At 39.9% G+C, this 19,221-nt stretch overlaps 1 protein-coding gene across 4 annotated transcripts in view; it reads left to right on the plus strand.

Moving 5' to 3' along the window:
* Positions 1–19,221, plus strand: part of sulf1 (sulfatase 1) — a 68,497-nt gene that overhangs the window by 37,839 nt on the left and 11,437 nt on the right. For all 4 annotated transcript variants that reach the window (XM_036558634.1, XM_036558635.1, XM_036558636.1 and 1 more), the window contains exons 5-14: positions 916–1,085; positions 4,944–5,094; positions 6,447–6,622; positions 6,997–7,125; positions 7,490–7,546; positions 11,506–11,641; positions 14,978–15,188; positions 17,162–17,417; positions 17,688–17,784; positions 19,053–19,147. In XM_036558634.1, the coding sequence (XP_036414527.1) occupies positions 916–1,085; positions 4,944–5,094; positions 6,447–6,622; positions 6,997–7,125; positions 7,490–7,546; positions 11,506–11,641; positions 14,978–15,188; positions 17,162–17,417; positions 17,688–17,784; positions 19,053–19,147 (1,478 nt within the window). The remainder of the gene's footprint in view (positions 1–915; positions 1,086–4,943; positions 5,095–6,446; positions 6,623–6,996; positions 7,126–7,489; positions 7,547–11,505; positions 11,642–14,977; positions 15,189–17,161; positions 17,418–17,687; positions 17,785–19,052; positions 19,148–19,221) is intronic.

Here is a 19,221-nt window from a genome sequence, read left to right on the forward strand (position 1 = left end):
CACTTGAATACATTAAATAATAGAAGACCTGTTGTTTATGGTTCTTTATGGCACAGCAGTTATTTGGTATTGTATATACAGGGTTGTGTATACAGAACTGAAGTGTGTTTAGTCCAAGTTACATTTTGGAAAGGCTGTATACTGAATACAGTTACCTTTTACATTTTTAGGAGGAATCTTCTAGAATATTTACCTATTAAGTAAAATACATATATACAGTCTTCAACAGCAACACTATCAACACTTGTTCATTAACTGTTTTAAAATCAGCGTATGACGTAGCAAACATGATCATTAAATGAATTCTGAATACCTCAAACAGCTTCTTTACAAACACTGAAGCTCCTGCTAAAGCCTGAGTAGACTGATAAATCATTATGATGATCAGTTATTAATCAGTATTACTGAGCTCTGCTAAAGCCTGAATAGACTGATAAATCATTATGATGATCAGTTATTTATCTCAGCATTACTGAGCTCTTTTGAGGGCTGATCAAACTGCTGCTAGGGGGTGATTTAGAACAGCAGTGAACTGAAGCAGACAGTGAGAGAGGAAAGAAAAATGTTGAGACCTTCAGAACTTCATTTAAGTAAGGGAATTTTTCAAAAAACATATTAACAAATGAACTACAGTCCAAGAAAACTGCTAACCAAACTGCGAAAAACAGTGTGAAAGTAAAAAAAAAAAAGTGGATGTATTTTTTTTTTATGTATGTTACTATATATGCGTGTGTGTATATCCAACTAATTATTTATTTCTAACAATTATTTCTAACTGCATAACTAACTGTCAAAGAAATAGTTTAGATAATTATTTCAAATGTATCAGGTTTTTACTTTTCCACTGAACTATTTGTTTAATTTGTTGTCTCTTGTTTTCCTTTAAATCACACTGTTTATGTGTTTTCCACTCAGGACTACTTCACGGATCTGATCACCAACGACAGCATCAATTTTTTCCGCATGTCTAAGCGGATGTACCCACACCGACCGGTGATGATGGTGATCAGCCACGCGGCGCCCCACGGCCCGGAGGATTCGGCGCCCCAGTACGCCGAGTTCTTCCCCAACGCTTCACAACACATGTGAGTGAGTCCAAAGCATTTTGGGAAGTTTTTTCAGACATCCTGTTTGAGGCACTGCGCTGAACTCCCCTGAACCCTGTGTCCTCTCGTTCTCCCTAAAAGCAATCCCAGCCTCCTGAAATAGGCTCTTGGCAGTGGCATTGTTGAGTCTACATATTTTTAATGTTTCATACATTTTTATGAAGGGAATATTATATGGGAGACAAAAGCCTGTATTTCTGGGGAACAGTGGCGTCAGGCGCTCCGAGCCGAATAATTCCTCTGTAATTTTTACAATGTTATAATTTGACTTGCAGGTAAACATAAGTGGATTTTGTTTTTTCTTATCCTTTGTGGGGCCATATATTCAAAAGAGGTTATTAAAAGGAGACTCTTCATCTACGGAGATGACAGTGCACTGAAATGCTGCTCTTGCAAATGACTTTACCACCATGAAATTGAAATGATTTATCGTCTAAGTATAGTTTTGGCACATGCGAGCAAGAAGATCGGGGGGGGGGACATTTTTATGGAGCGCCGCTGTGGTGCCAAGCCCATGATGGGTTTGCAGCACTATCATCAGAACTTGACGGCTGAGATCCTATTCCAACAGGGAGCGCCGTGGCAACGAGCCTAATATCTTGTAGCCGCTAGCATCACAAGTATCCTAAAACCTCAAGGAGGATGGGACAGCACCCCTATTCAATCACTGTTTGCCCTGTTGTTTTTCCCCATTATTTCAGATTCTCCTCTAGCAGGACTTCCTGACCCTCGACATATCAATCAGCCCGTCCATTCACCGCCGTGCATTCTGGGGTGTGTGGAATGCATTGTTTTGCTCTCCAAACACCCTTTGTGATGTTATTAATATATTTTTAGCATGAGCTCACACTTGTGAATAGATCAGGGAGGCCCCCGGGTTCATGATGACTGGCATATTGTCGTTTTGCTGAGAATCTTGCTTGGCAAGTTTTGCCAAATGAGCACGAAGACAGCTGGCAGGCAAATATGTGATACTGGAATGAATATACGGAGGTCTCTGCCGTTGCAGTTGCCGTGCTTGAATTGTATTTCCATGTCATCTGTATGTATCTGTTTATTGAGGCTTCTAACTTGATCCTAGCCTCAGTCTTTTATTATTTATCAATCATGTCCTCTGTCTTATCTGATGCCTGAAAGAAATTGCATACATTTTTAATTTATCTTTCATCTTATATAACCAGGCGAAAGCCCTGTTGGTGCAGCCGGCCCTAGAGGAGGATGGGTTCTCCTTTTGGTTCCTCTCAAAGGTTCCTCCTAGTGCTCTTCCTGCCATGCTCATTAGAGTGCTGCTCCCACATTTCTGGAAAGCTGCTTTGTTATCACATCTGTTGCGCTACACAAGTAAATTTGAATTGAATCGAATTGAACTTTCACCATGTGTGGTGCCAAACGTAAATTCAGGCACCATCATGGTTCATCCATCAAATGCATAATGGGAATAAGTCACACTGATGCGGTCATTGGTCAAGTGCCAATGCTGCTAATTTGTGACAGTTCTAGCTTGAAAAACTAAATAGCTTGGATATTTTTCATTGGCTCGTAACCATAACAGCGGCCAGTCTGAAATGCATTGACGCTACACTAACGTGAAGTAGTGTGGTAGTTAATCACTTGGGTGTTTACACTTTGAAGGGCAAAGGCACATGGCGTTGATGTTAATCCTATTAGCATTCCTCACGCCCAGAATATTTCCAGCGTGTTTTCAGAACGCTTTGTGCACAGTTCTAGGTGGAGGGACTGTTGAGGCAAATCTGCCCATCTATCCATTTTCATAATGACAATAAACGTCAGCACTTCCTTGCAGTGACTTAGTGTTCTGAGCGCAGTGCCAAATGTCCCGTGGCAGGCCTTGATTCAATCCCTCCATAGTTAGCGTGGCAGGTGTCAGATGTGACCCCTGTCAAATACAGCTCGCTTTACTCTTCTGACCTCCACATTCCTACCTCCTCTCACACAGCGAAGAGACGGCCACCTTTTTGTGCCGTGTTAGCTGGGTGAAAAGTTCAGCAAGCGGACAAAAGGTGGCCTGAGAAGGAGAGGGTAGAAGCTAACTGAAGCTCTGTCAATCTTCTGTGGCACTGGTTAGTTCATTAACCCCACTGCAAGGGTTGGTATGTGGGCCCACACTTCAGTTCTTCACCTTGAAAGCTATAGAAATTAGTTTCATAGTCGCTTCTGAATAATTCATAGTAGTTACTGATTAATTTAATTAATTTAATAGCAGATAGTCCTGACCACAGTCTGGTTGAAACGGTTGAAAAACTGAAGTACAGCAATATTTTTTCACCATAGCTGCATCATTTCAGTGACCACCAATTGCTAAGTAACAACAGTGGTCTCTTTACCACCGCTAACCATTGGTTTGACCCTAAGCTATGCACTGTATATCTCTTTTTCTGCTTGAGTCTGCCAATAAATCACATCATACAGTGATTTTTTCATGGCAACATGTCCTCTAGTGTTCTGTTGCTTTAACAATAATTATCCTAATATTAAAACTGAATAATAAGACTGCAGTATATAGGTTTAATTTTCCAGGCACAGGTTTCCTGCTGTTACAAACCCCTTTGAATGTTTATGCCTGAGGGTAAAGAGGTAGCAACATGTGGTGTAGATGTGATGGTATGAGGGTAGGAAGGTCACAAATCACAATGGCATCAAGTTATGCAATGCTTTACTGATATGGTGAAAAGGGTATTGTACAGCCATCTACAGCGCTAGTACAAAAAGTGAAAAGACGGAGCTCATGCAAATACACAAGTTATGGAAAGATGACTTATAGTATAAATAAAATTCTGCCAGCTGGTGCACAAGAAAAGAAAGAATCATAAGATGAGCTAACCTGCCTCGCCATTAGCTAAACCTCCACAAAACCAAACCAGAGAGAGGGATCATCTTGAAATCATTTTTGAAAAAGCCACATTGGAGCTGGATTCATTTTACCAGAGGAGGTTGCATAAAGTGATTTGTTGAGTTTTGACTGGTGGATTGGCTTGGAATAGAGTATCTGTCATTTTTCCACAGAAAAATAGTTCAGATTAAAAGGTCATAGCCTTACGCCACAGGACAGACTCAATAACAATAACAACACGGCTGTGTCTGTTATTAGGTTTTGCTGTTCCATTAGTTTGAGGTGAACTGCTAATACTGAGGGAGCTCCAGATTCAGCCACTTACAGAAAATGAGATTCACTCCACAGTTGTTACTGTCAAGCTGTAAAAATTACACACTCTGCAGATTCATACAGGGTTTAAATCATTCCACAGTTATTACTGTAAGACTGTAAGAACTACACACTACAGATTCATACTGGATTTAAAAAACTCATCTGTAATTACATAAATTTTAGATCCTCTCCAGGTAAAACTAATCCAGCTGAAGTCCTTTGCATAGCGGGAACAGGGACTCATCTTATAACCCAGAGTGCAAAAACAAGTCCATGGACTGCTGTTTACCTACGTTTTCATTTTGCCCACTTCAAATGCGCATGACTTATTGAGTTTGCGTTCCAGAGCTTGTTACAAACTTTATTTTGGGCGCCGGAGGCCGGCAAGCTTATTATTTTTCTTAAGCATGTGCCAACCCTCAAATGATTTCCTCGAGCCAAGAGAGCCAGTGCTCTCGGGCTGGTGTGAGGAGAGATGGACGGCGGGTGCTGAAAAAACACCTAGCCGGGAGAATTTGTAGATTTTCTTGAACAAACAGTGGGTGGGGTGATATGTTAGTGATGCCTGTCAAACGCATTACACAGCAGTTAAACTAAATGTGCACCTGTGGCACTGAAATGGTAAACAGGTGCATGGTGAACACAGATGTCCTATGTTGCTATTTCAACAGCACCCCCAGCTACAACTATGCACCCAACATGGACAAGCACTGGATCATGCAGTACACCGGCCCCATGAAGCCCATCCACATGGAGTTTACCAACTTCCTGCAGAGGAAGAGGCTGCAGACGTTGATGTCTGTGGATGACTCGGTGGAAAAGGTCAGTGTGCTTTTCAGAGCGTTGAACGTAGTAGATTCATTACAACCAAAGGGGTGCACAGTATATCAGCCTTCCATTATATCATTTGAATAAATGAAAAATTTATTGTTAGTGACCTTAAAATTGGTATCACAACTGGTAATTGCAACTAGTAAGGTAGTGCAAATGTCAGCAGTGTGGAAGTAACATAAAACATATGTTTTGTAACGTAATGTAAGTAACATTGCCTGATTTACTTCCAAAAACTTTTTTTTTATGTTATTTCATTAAAAAATGAGAAATTAAAAACAAATTTCTACAAGACACCTTTAACTTAACACAAGGCAAACAAGAAAATAGCACAGGTATATAAAACAAAATGATGGTCACACATAAAGGTCTGGCAAAACAATGCACAGTGAAAGTAACATGATTTATTTATTTATTTATTTATTTATTTATTATTTATTTCTTTCTTTCTTTCTTGGGTTTGCAGTGTTGTTTGTGCTGTAAAAAGTAACCAGCAGCACAATGGCTCTAAGTAAAAAAAACTTACTTTGCTCCCTACAATAACTGAGAAGCTACTTGACGCATCATGGTGACTTTCTCACCTCATTCAGGAGCTGAAACTTTTGGCAGCGCCCACCATAAAGTTGTATGCAAAGGTTTGAACACCCCTGGTCAAATAATATTTTTGTTGATTTTGTAAGTGAAAATAGGTTAACACATCCTCTACAGAGAACACATTTAAATATGTCGGGTTTTTTTTTTTCTAATTTTGTGCACAATTTCTGTTTATTAGTTTAACATACTGAAATAAATAAACCATAAAATATGTGTGCCATAACTTTTGCACAGGCCATTTTTTCCAATATGTTCCAATGAATTTATTGTGCCTGCGATGGTTCACCATAATGAAAAAAGTGGCAAATAAAACAATGTCAGATTTTCACCATCTGAAGAATTGTGCTTTGTGTACAAGAGTGGTTTGAATGTGTCCTGCTTGTAATCTGTTTTTATAATGTCTGTGATCTAATTACTTTCTTTGTTTCTGTACTTGTAGTTGCCTTTTTTTGTTATTCTGATTCCATAACACTGTTACATGGATTTCATCACTTCAGTCATCTATATAGCCTAAAGAAAATGGGCCAGCTAGTATTAGCAGTTAGCATCTTTAGAGTGCCACTGCACTCAATCTAAATACGGATAACAGTTTACAGTTTTAAAATACAGAAAGTAAAATTATCAGTGATTGGTATCAGTATCTGTGCAACAAAGAGCGTATTACTATAAAATCACTGTCACTGGTGTTATTGGACCAGAAATATGAATCGGTGCATCTCTAATAAAAAAAATACTTTGTGTGCCATCAGATATACAACGCACTAGTGGACACAGGGGAGCTGGACAACACCTACATCATCTACACAGCAGACCATGGCTATCATATTGGTCAATTTGGCCTGGTTAAGGGGAAGTCCATGCCTTATGACTTTGATATTAGAGTGCCATTCTTTGTGAGGGGGCCGAACGTGGAGCCTGGAAGCAGGTAAGCTAAAGCAGCTTAACACAAACTTCATACTTTCTCTATTGTTGTCTTTTCGTTACTAAATGTCTCTCATTTTGAAACTGTTCACTTTGAACCCATTTCATTTGTTCATTTGAATGTTTTACTCCTGCTCTTTTTCAAGTCTTATGTTTGTGAAACACTGAGCTACATTTAATGCCATATTGATAAATGTTGTTATTATTTTAAATTTTTTGTTATTATTGCTTACTATGGTATGATTTATACTGTCTGTCTTCATGTGAGCAAATTCTTATATTTTAAAACATACTTGTCTAATGAATGATTCTGATTGCTCTTATTTTATTTTGTATTTGTCATGTTGACGCATACTTGATATTTCTTTTTACCCACAGGAACAACCATCTTGTCCTGAATATCGATCTGGCCCCTACAATCTTGGACATTGCTGGCCTGGACACTCCAGCCGATATGGATGGCAAGTCCATCCTCAAGCTTTTGGAGCATGAGAAGACCGGCAACAGGTAGACAGAAACATCATTTGCAGTTTATGCTTACTTTAAAGCATGCTGATCTGCAAAAAAATGGAAATGGTGGGGAAACGTGTGGAACGCCATGTTTCACAATTCATAATTTAGATGGGAAATCAGTGGAGCATTTGGAACTTGTTTGTGGAGGCTTTCTGGTATGTACAGTATGTTGAGAGTTATGATCGCTAAGTCTCTCGGGACTGCAATCACAATAAATAGATTATGAGGAAAAAGGTTTCATACATTAAGATGTTATTTTAAAACTGTGAATTCCCATAAGAGGTCATACACAGTAGCTTTTGATATGATGGCCATTCCATGTAAATTCTGTAAAGCCGTCTGGATTTTGTTTTTGCAGATTTAAACCAAACCGGAAGCCTAAAGTGTGGAGGGACACATTCCTTGTGGAGAGGGGGTAAATATGTTGTTCGTTTCTGTTCAGTCAATTATGTGTTACATCAACAACAATGGCTTAGTCAATAGTCAAATATCATAAGAAAACCTAACATCTCCGAAATGGGAACTTTATCAGAAAAGGAAAAAAGTGCTTAAATGGTCCATTTCCTACTTTTTCTCTTATTATTTTTTTTTCCATGGGGTCCACTTATGACATCTGTGTGGTTTTATGTACCAAAAACAGTTCGTTTTCAACTTTTCAGCCTCTCTATCCCTTACAATTAAACAGCCTGTCAGCCTTGTTATACTGTGCCTTTAAGACTGATATATGTAGATGAGCTCTGCTCTGATTGGCTGTCCTGAAGTGTGCCTCGTTCAAAAAAGCAGTCCAGGCTGAAACGCTCCTTATAACTTCAGCATGGATGGGTGGAGCTGAACTGCTTTAGGCTGAATAGGCAGATACAATATGTGCAAAAGTTTGGGTGCCCCAGTCAAATGACGTTTTGTTGATTTTCAGTGAAAAATAAGTGAACAGGTCCTCTACAGAGAACTCATTATTGCACATTTTAAGGCACAGTTAATGTTTATTTGCTGCATTTAACATATTGGAAAACAGATAACGTAAAATGAGGCATGTGCAAAAGTTGTGGCACCTTTTCATATTTTAGCTTTTACGTTTTGTTAAGCTCAACAAATAAGCAGAAATTGTGCACTACAATTTGAAGAAAAATTTTATACGCAAGGTTGTTCTCTCTGAATTACATTTACATCTGTAACTTCAGTGATTTAACAAAACTGTAGTTTGATTTAATACAATGTAATTTGACAAGAGTTTTAAATTTTTGCAAATCACTGTATATTAATTGTTTTTTGTTTCATCAATAAAATGAATTTAAAAGTTTTTGCAGCTTATATTCCATATTTGCACAGTACAGACTAGGGAGTAAATTGTACTTTTTGGAACGTTAATTTCCAAACTACCTGGTTGTGAAAATTTTACATGAAATGGGCCCTTCAACATCTGTTAATGTTATTTAGAGCTTGAAAGATTTTCTTTTCAGAAGTTTTATTGGTCCATTTACTATAAAACACAATATAAATGGAAGTTGACATTTTCAAACTGAAAAAGTGGTCTTATGAGGTTTTCTTATGACAGGCACTCTGTCATATTTATATGATATTTGGAAAGTGAGATATTTGCTATTGGGAATGTGAAGCTCCTTATGTGAACACGCCCTGCATGTCCTGGCAATTAGCTTAAATTGGCTCGCTGAACTTTCTCAGCCTGTCAGATGTGTTACAGTAACTCTGTGGACGTAGACACGCACAACGTAAACAAACCCTCCCCTAGGCGGCAGCCATATGCCATTACCTGTGGAATGAAAGAAAGTCTTCACCCGATAGCTCAGACGCTTCACAGGGTTCCTGTGAGTGCAGGGAGGAATGCTGCTGAGGTATCGTGTTTAGCCTGCAGCTCACCTCTCTTGAAGGCAATTCTCTGCCCACATTACCACTATAACTGCATAAAAACACACCACTTAAGTAACTTAAATTGACTTACACCATTTCACCCTTGTAGTTGTTCATCCAAGACATGGGTCCAAACAGTGTCAGTCTTGCACTGGCATTACAAGGTTAATGTAGCTAACAAGTGGAATGCTTATGTACACCAATTAGCATCATCCAAACTGCAAGTCTAAATCATCTACACATCTCAAACCTTGTCGAGTTGTTATGTAACCTCTGATAGACTCGCTTATGTGGTTTCTCACCATGTATGACGTGCTTTTATGCAATAGTGAACTGTGATTGAGAGCTAGGACTTCAGTTCAGGCCAGGAATGCAAATGAAATGAAAGAAAGAAAAAAAACATCTCTACTGTTATGCTAATGTTTGCTAGCATCCCTATGGAATTTCTAATAATACATTAGCACAAAGCTAACCTAAATTCTAATCTAATTTAAACATGTAAAACATAAAGCTTGTAAAAGTCATTCAGTATGTTTTATAAAAATGACAATACATAGCAAAATTCAGGAGTAGCACTCCTCAAAGCCTGTATGCTGTCCATACTTTTGTTCCTTTGCTCCTGCAGTTCAGCCTTTATTGCACGTTTGCATGCAACTTCGAGTTTTCCTCCATCGGAACAACAATAAAGCGCTGCTGATCAGAGCCGGCTGCTCCCGTGACCAAATAACTGCTGCACGTAAAATCAGACCCATGGTGGCCCATGTATTCATACCGAAAGGGCTATTAATCCAACCTGTTTTGCAAGCTGCCACGACAGTTCCTGTTTTATGACTCATGAGATTAGTATTGTAACCACTTCATTAATCTGCTGTAATAAAATGCCCCTCAGAGCAGGCCGCTCTCCACTTAAGGGCATGGTTTACAACTTGATGGTTTGTTTATTATTCAGCCTTTTTTTGTTCAGCTATGTAAAACCACCCTGGACATGGGTCAGACAAAAAAGTAAATGCAGCACAATAGCACTAAGAGACAGATGGATTTATTTAGTGGCCAGAAACAGAAGCGGTTATTTCTGTGTGGCGTGGGAGTGCACAGAGCGTTTACTGAGGCTAAGAGGCTTTAGGGTGAGTGCAGTGTAGAGAGGTCAAATGACACGGCCTGGGGTGAGGCTGACTAGAGCGCAAATTGGGCCAAAAATTTTGATCCAAACCCAAATATAGCCCAAGAACATTCTCTGCCTGAGTCTGATATGACCCTCAGCATCAAGTTTAGAACTGCAACCTGACAGAATTCATTCAAAACACAAATGTAGCTCAACTAAAATGTGTACATGAAAAAAAATGTGTACCTAAAAAATGAATCTGACTGTAGGCAGACAAAATTCTGTCTGAACCCGACTGTAGCCTGGCATAATTCTATCTGATCCCGACTATAACCTGACAAAATTCTGTCTGATCCCAACTGTAACCTGACAGAATTCTGTCTGATCCCACCTGTAGCCTGACAGAATTCTATCTGATCCCGACTGTAGCCTGACAGAATTCTATCTGATCCCGACTGTAGCCTGACAGAATTCTTTCTGATCCCGACTGTAGCCTGACAGAATCTGTCTGATCCCGACTGTAGCCTGACAGAATTCTGTCTGATCCCACCTGTAGCCTGACATAATTCTATCTGATCCCGACTATAACCTGACAGAATTCTGTCTGATCCCACCTGTAGCCTGATAAAATTCTTTCTGAATCCGACTGTAGCCTGACAAAATTCTTTCTGATCCCGACTGTAGCCTGGCAAAACTATCTGATCCCGACTGTAGCCTGGCAAAACTCTGTCTGATCCCGACTGTAACCTGGCAAAGCTCTATCTGATCCCGACTGTAGCCTGACATAATTCTGTCTGATCCCGACTGTAGCCTGACAGAATTCTATCTGATCCCGACTGTAGCCTGACATAATTCTGTCTGATCCCGACTGTAGCCTGACATAATTCTGTCTGATCCCGACTGTAGCCTGACAAAATTCTATCTGATCCCGACTGTAGCCTGACAGAATTCTGTCTGATCCCGACTGTAGCCTGGCAAAACTCTATCTGATCCCGACTGTAGCCTGGCAAAACTCTATCTGATCCCGACTGTAGCCTGACAGAATTCTGTCTGATCCCGACTGTAGCCTGACAGAATTCTGTCTGATCCCGACTGTAGCCTGACAGAATTCTGTCTGATCCCGACTGTAGCCTGACAGAATTCTGTCTGATCCCGACTGTAGCCTGACAGAATTCTGTCTGAATATGACTGAAGCCTTTATGTGCAATTTATGTATAATGTATACACAGTATTTTGTTAAAAATGATTTAAAATAATAAAAGTAGGGAGAAAACTAAAGCAGGCTAAAATCTGTTAAAGATGGTAGACTGACTATGAGAACCCTGAATGTGAAGTTTGAACCAGACCATATAAATAATTAAGAAATTATCTGTAGTCCAGCTCACTGAGCCTCTCTGTCCTTCCAGCAAAATCCTACGAAAGAAGGAAGATTCAACAGGAAGCGTGAGCCCAGCGCACACCAACAGTCTGCCCAAATACAAGAAGGTTCAAGAAGCGTGTCAACAGGCCGAGTTTCAGACAGCCTGCGAACAGCCTGGGCAGGTACAGCACACGTTATTTTTAATGTATATACATTTGGTCCCCACATAAAGGACATGATTTACTCAAATGGTTCCATGTGGCTTCACAAACTGTTTTGGCAGGTTACACATCATACAGAACATCCCAGTAAGGCTGGGGCGAGTGTTTGGTGCAGTTTGGTCCCCTGAGGCGAGCTGCTGTAATTCAAGCTGCCGTTTACAGCCATCGAGGTGTAATTAGAAATCGGTGTGCTTAGTAAGAGCAGCTAATGCCCTTGTAGTCGTCTTTCATCAGTGGCCTGTTAAGCAGCGTTCAGAGTGCCTGCCCCCCTAACACTCCACATCACTGCGCTGAATTAGAGCTGAACAATACAAATTGTTACAATTTTAGGTAGCATTAAAATGCAGTCTGGATTTCCAGGACGGTGCTAATGTGAACCAGGCACCTTTTATAGCAGAGTTAAGTGTTTGCCTCTAATGCTCAGTCTGGGAATTTGATTAAAAACAAAGTTTCTACAAAGAGGTTCTGGTTTGGACTATGTGTATGTGTGCATGAGTAAAGTGCACACTTGTATAGGTGTGGGGTAAAGCCGCTCTTGCCTGTTTTTGAAGAAAGAGTTGTGTTGTCACAGTGCAATGAAATGTGAATTGTTTAACAGTGTTTGAGGAAATACTGTTTCCGAAATACTGTTTCAGGCCATTTTCACTGAATTTGGGCAGAAAAGAATTGAGACTGATATATGTAAATGAGCTCTGTTCTGATTAGCTGGCCTGTATTGTGTCTCATTCAGAAACATAACTTCAGGGTGAATGGGCAGCATGAAACTACTGCAGGCTAAGTAGGTGTAGGCTACTAGTAGGCAGTTTATAAATGTCTCTATATAATACCCAAGTGATTTCACCTATGAATATTTATTTAACGAAGGCTGTTGGATATACAGGTTTTGAGTGTGTGTGTCTGTGTATGTCGTTTTTTCACACCTAGGACTCAATTTTTCTTCTTTTGCGCCCAAACATTTAGTCGCTGTGACATAAATGCGTTCAGTGAAAACTCAGTCATGGTCTGGGTGAAAACGGTAGACAAAACTGTAGCGGCTTTCAGTCTGACACTGAGATCGAGTCTGAGCTTGTAGAGTCTCTTTTTCTCCTTCACTCATACTTTGTCTTAGGGGTGCCCAAACTTTTTGTCTTGTGGGGCAAAAGAGCAGTGTTTGTGGTGGTCTGAGAGCCAAAAATGTAAAACAGTATACAGTTAAAGGAGACAGGTAGGTTTCAAATAAAGTCTTAGACATGTACAGCATTACACAATTTCTTACTGGACTACATCAGAAATACAGTTTTTAGAAAATGAGAACGATACATTAGAATCAGTTATGAGAGTAGGGTCAGCATATATCTTGCAGGCCAAATCAAACAAGACAGACAACTTGCTCTTGCGCTCTCTCTCTCTCTGTGTCATATATAGAGATGTGTATAATTTATGAGCAATATATAGAGAGACTATATGTATGTATGTGTATATGTATATATATATATATATATATAGAGAGAGAGAGAGAGAGTCTGTTTATCTGTACTTTGCACTCTCTCTTGCTGTCTCTCTCTTTTCTCTTGCACTCTCTTCCTCTCACCTACTCTTTGTTTATCTGTCTGTCTCTCTCATTATCTGTTTTTCTCGCTCTGTTCTCTCTCTCTCTCTTTCTCTCTCTCTCTCTCTCTCTCTCTCTCTCTCTCTCTCTCTCTCTGTTAGGAATGTGTTCTGCTCTGTAAAAACAGCAGTAATGCAAGACTTCACCTGATGAGTGCTGTCCTCCTCCACTTCCTGTGGAGAAGTCAATGAGGGCAGTGTGAGTGTGTGTCAGTGTGTGAGGGAGTGTGTGTGTGAGTGTGATGGCGAGTTAGCACGGGCCTGCAGAGTTTGGCTGTGAATGTGTTTGCTTTTGACTGTTTGACCAGCAGCTACTGGAGCCAGACTCTCTCTCTCTCTCTCTCTTCCCTCTCTCTGTGTCTCTGTGTATGTGGGGTGGGGGTGTGGGGGGGGGGTGGGGGTATGGGTGTGTGTGTGTGCGCGTGTACGTTTACACAGCAGTGTGAATCTGTGTCATTGTGTGTGTACGCTGTTGCGAGTGTTTTCATTTTGAGAACTGACTTTGTAGAAACACTTTGTAGGAAAACATTCCATGTTTCATTGGACTGAAAGAGTAAAACCATTTCTTTATGGTTAAGGTTTGTTTAAGGTTTTATTTTGCTTAATTTGAAAATTCCAGCAGCTGTTTACACTGTGTCAAAATTTCATGATGAACAGACCAATAGAAGTGCTCCAAAATGACTGAATAAAATCGCTTTAAATATAGTTACATTGAACGCTGTTTTTTCCAAGTCACTTTACAGATAGGAGATTTTTCTGCCAGTGATGAGAGAACATAAAAACATTACATGGATTTCTTTTTCGTACCTGTATGCATTTATATATAATGCATATTGGACACACATTACTTATACATACACATCATTATTACAAATAGATACTTGCATTTCTATGTAATATTTATGGGATGTATGTCTGAACCACTTGCTAAAGTCAAGTGTGTGAGTGGCTCACAAGTGGCTTGGTTGGCTCACCTGCCATGCAAACGTTGCCACCGTCTGGGTCTGTCTGTTCATTTGTAGCTGCACAGACACAGTAACGTTAGCCACAACCACACACCCACACGGTCAGGTTGCCAGTGCCCACAGGAAATCGGTCCGTGGTCATTGTTCGGACATGGTTTCCCACAGTTGGGAACAAATGTCTGCGCTGTGGTCAGGGAGTGTACACCAAACCAGGAGATTAGCACGAGATTAGCCTCTGGACAGTTCTTTATGGGATTCATTTGAAGGGTTTTGCTTTTATGATGTATAGATACATATCAGCTCATCATATTCATTTTTAAAGCGATAGTTTGGTGGAAAATCACATTTGCGCCTTTTTCCTTGTAGCCTAAAGGGAGTCAATGAGCTAAGACACATTTTGTCCACATTTTCTGTCCACATTTTTTGCTTCTTTCATTTTAAATTGGAGCTACAATGCTAATGTTGCTAACAGACACTAGAAGTCAATAGCCACACAAATCTTTTCCATAAATACATCCACCAAGCTTCTCTCAGTCTGCTCATACTGCATCCAGGTTTTCATTAAAGTTGCACAGACTTCTTAATATGGTTTAGAGCCCAGTGCAACAAGGCCACTTTAGACAACAGGGGTTGTGCTAAGTTCTGAATCCTGCAGTAATCTAATTTACTAATTAATTTAAAACTAAATTAGCTCGTTTGATACAGTGGTGCTCGTTTGATACAGTGGTGTTTTTGTGTCGGACAGAAGTGGCACTGTGTGGTGGACATCACGGGGAAGTGGCGCATGCAGAAGTGTAAGGGCTCGCTGAAGGCCACCTCCAGGAAGAGAGCGAGGAGCTTACGGCTGCGATCGTACGACAGCCGGGAGAGGGAGTGCCGCTGCGGAGAGAGAGGATACAAACCGGCCAGAGCAGAGAGGAGGGAACACAGGCACGTCTCACAGACCGGCGGCCAGCGTGAGTAAAACCTGGGACTGAGCGACTGAGGATGGTCTTGTGTGCTTAATCACTGATACAGATGAATAGTTATTTTAGTACATCACTATAGGGATACATGATATGGACAAAATACTATAGGATTGTGATTACATTGCTAATAGAGTGACATAAAGATTGGCCTACATTATGTTGACCAAAAAAATCTTTTTGATCAAAATACTCACCTTGATTCACCTACAGTTCCACTCATCTGGAGCTGTGATTGGTTAGAGGACTCATTTGCATATTGTGGCCTTTTGCCATATTGGTATCGCAAAGGCCAATGATGGTGGATCGTTCTCAGCACTGCAGTGACACTGTCGCGGTGGTGGTGTATTAGTGTGTGTTGTGCTGGTACAAGTGGATCAGACACAGCAGTATTGCTGAAGTGTTTAAATATTGTGTCCACTCACTGTCCACTCTATTAGGTACTCCTACTGTGTTGGTCCTCCTTTTAGATGTAAAGTCAGAGATGATAGCTCATCAGTTGCTGCACAGTTTGTGTTGGTCATCCTCTAGTCCTTTATCAGTGGTGTCAGGATGCTGCCCACAGGATGTTGTTGGCTCAGTGTTTTTGGTTGGTGGACTATTCTCAGTCCAGCAGTGACACTGAGGTGTTAAACCCCAGCAGCACTGCTGTGTCTGATCCACTCATACCAGTGCAACACACACTAACACACCACCACCATGTCAGTGCCACTGCAGCGCTGCAAATAATCCACCATCCAAATAATACCTGCTCTGCGGTGGTCCTGTGGGGGTTCTAACCATTGAAAAAGGTAAAAGGGGGCTAACAAAGCATGCAGAGAAACAGATGGACTACAATCTGTAACTGTAAAGAGAGCTGATAAACTGGAGAATGAGTGTGGATAGAAAGGAGGTGTACTTTATGAAGTGGCAGGATGGTGTATGTATGTTTGAGTGGCCAGTACAGTGATTAACTAGAGAAATAATGCAGGTCACTACAAACCAGTGAGATCAGTACTCATACTGTGTAGTCTGAATTAAGCATTACGCTGTCTCAGAACTCTTATACTCCACAGTGTGCACTGAAAAGCATCCCATATGGATAGTGATGAACACAGTGTCAATAAATGATAGACAGTTTGTGCTTTCATTCACAGTCAAGCTTGAGATTTGGTGTTGCAGTGACATCTACTGGTGCCACCTACAATGTGCATGCACAGTGAATTTTATTATTTCTTGTTGAGACTCAAAGGGAAATATTTGTATGCTGGAATAGAACAATATTTTCCATATTGAAATCCTATCTAATATAAAATAGACTCACTTCAAATAGATTTATTTGTACATTTTAATAGAACAAAATCTCTCCAGATGGCCACCACACCTAATATGAAAAATTATATTACTATTCATGTACACTAGATATCTCAGATAAATCTATATTTAAACACAATCTCTCAGAGAGTCATCTGACCTAATAAATAAAATAATAATAAATATAAATATATTGCTGCTAATATGAAAAGAATATTGATGCGAATATACAGTCATATGCAAAAGTTTGGCCACCCAAATTCAAATGATGTTTTGATGACTTTCTAAGTTAACACATGATCTACGAAGAACTCACATCTGCATATTTAATACACAATCATTGTTTATTTGCTGAATTTAACATATTGTGGAAAAAAAAAAAAATACAGTGTGGCATGTGCAGAAAATTATGGCACGTTATATTGTATGATTATTTTTTCTCAATGTTAAACTCGGCAAATAAACTGCGAATAAAATTATTCTCTGTAGAGGATGTGTTAACTTATTTTCACTTAGAAAATCAACAGTTTACCTAATATGCAGTAGAGTCAATGGGCATTTTAATAGAACACAATCTCTCCACATGGCCATCTTACCTACTATGAAATGGATTACTTGAACATCAGTCTAAATACATGCATGAACAGGTTTGTATCTGTTCTCTATGACAGGCTACAGGCCTCGCTTTGTCCACACTCGTCCTGCCCGCTCTCTCTCAGTGGAGTTTGAGGGGGAGATTTATGCTGTGGACCTGCAGGCGGACGACAGGGCAGCGACAGAGCCCCGGCCAATCAGCAAGCGGCATTACGAGCCAGATGTGTCCATTGACCCTGACTTTGGCCTGGAGTCGGACGATACGTCTGAGGAGATGCTGGCCGACGATACAAACGCTGTGGGCTACCCAAACTCACTCAAAGTCACCCACAAGTAAGGGAGGATGTTCTTTTCATCTGCCTATTTATGGATATTCACAATATTGTAAAAACTCCAGCTGTCCTTTACATTTACAGTATGTTAGGCAGAAGGAACTCAGTAACTCAGTGTGTATATATATATATATATATAAAAATATATATATATATATATAAAAATATATAAATATATATATATATAAAAATATATAAATATATAAATATGTGTGTGTGTGTGTTTTGAATATATGATATGTGCTTTTGCTAATTACATAATGCATGACAGGTGCTACATCCTGCTGAATGACACTGTGCACTGTGAGAGAGAGATCTACCAGTCTTCTAAAGCCTGGAAAGACCACAAGAGCTTTGTGGACCAGGAGGTGAGCATTATTGTCTTGGCACTGGTTTAGTCCTTTAAACCTGGGTGGGCAACTGAGGGCCAGCGTCCAGCACAGTGTGGTGATTTCCCTGCTCTAGCACACCAGCAGAACCTGGTAATTAGCTGATGAGTCCTTGGCAGCAGTTCTCTACCCCTGCTTTAAACCCTTAAGTGTCTGTAGGTGCACCCACAGTTCAGTTCCTCTGACTCACAACTTCAGAACTCAGGCATTAGATTCATAGAAGGTGCTGAATAATTAATAGCCGGTGCGGAATTATTAATAGTAGTTACTGAATAATTCACGTTTGGTGCTAAATAATCTATGATAGTTACTGAGTACTTTGTAGTAGTTACTAGGGATGCAACGGTACACAGTATATTATCGAACCGTTCATTACTTGCTTATTGCACTGCAGACTACAAGCACATTGTACATTCAAGTCCACAGAAGTTCTCTGGAGCCTATCAGCACTCAAAATCAGAATTTCCCTGGAGCATATCAGTGCTCTGTGTGCAAATACAAGCTGGAGAAGACAGAGGGGGAAAAAATAAATAAATAAATAATCCCTCAGCTTCAGCGTGACCATGGTGAGCACTAGCGAGCATCCCGAACTCTATGAAACATCACAGAGAAAAACTGAAAACTGAATGGAAGGTTTTATTTATCTATAGGCAAAATAAAGAGTTCATTGTCTAAAGAGTGATGTTTTTATTTTTTTCTTAAATATAAAAATACTGTACCATTACTGTGGCTCAAAAACGTTATGCATGCTGAACCTTAGGACCACTGTACCATTGCATCCCTAGTAGTTACTGAATAAATCATAATAATTACTAAATAATTCATTGTAGATACTGAATCATTTATAGCAGTTACTGAACAATTTATAGTAGTTACTGAATAATTCATAAGTTCATGGTAGTTCCTGAATAATATGTAGTAGTTACTGAAAAATAAGTTATGATTAACTAATAAACTTATAATTTAAGAGGGATACAGGTAGTCTACTAGTGGTAAGCTGAGCAACTCTAGCTATTAAGTCACTTTGCTACATTCTTAAAGAGTTTCTTCAAGGTTTTTAGTAAAGATGACAGTTTATTTAGAACCATTATAACTTAAAGAACCACAGAAATGCTTCTTTGCATGGTTGGAGAACATTTTCATACCATGCTGAGCATGTATATGTCATATATGATAGCTGATTTGTGCCCTGACAAACGCTGCTTGACTCTTTTGAATCATGGTGTGTCTCAATGTCTTCATCGCAGATCGAGCTGCTCCAGGACAAAATGAAGAAGCTGCGAGAGGTACGAGGGCACCTGAAGAGCAGAAAACCAGATGAGTGTGACTGTGGAAAAAAGAGGTTTGTTCCAGAATTACATTACTGATTCTTGCGTCTTCCTGTATGACTATTATATCAGTAATCTGGGAAAGTTT

Source organism: Colossoma macropomum, unplaced genomic scaffold, assembly GCF_904425465.1.
Source record: "Colossoma macropomum unplaced genomic scaffold, Colossoma_macropomum, whole genome shotgun sequence".
NCBI lineage: Eukaryota > Metazoa > Chordata > Actinopteri > Characiformes > Serrasalmidae > Colossoma > Colossoma macropomum.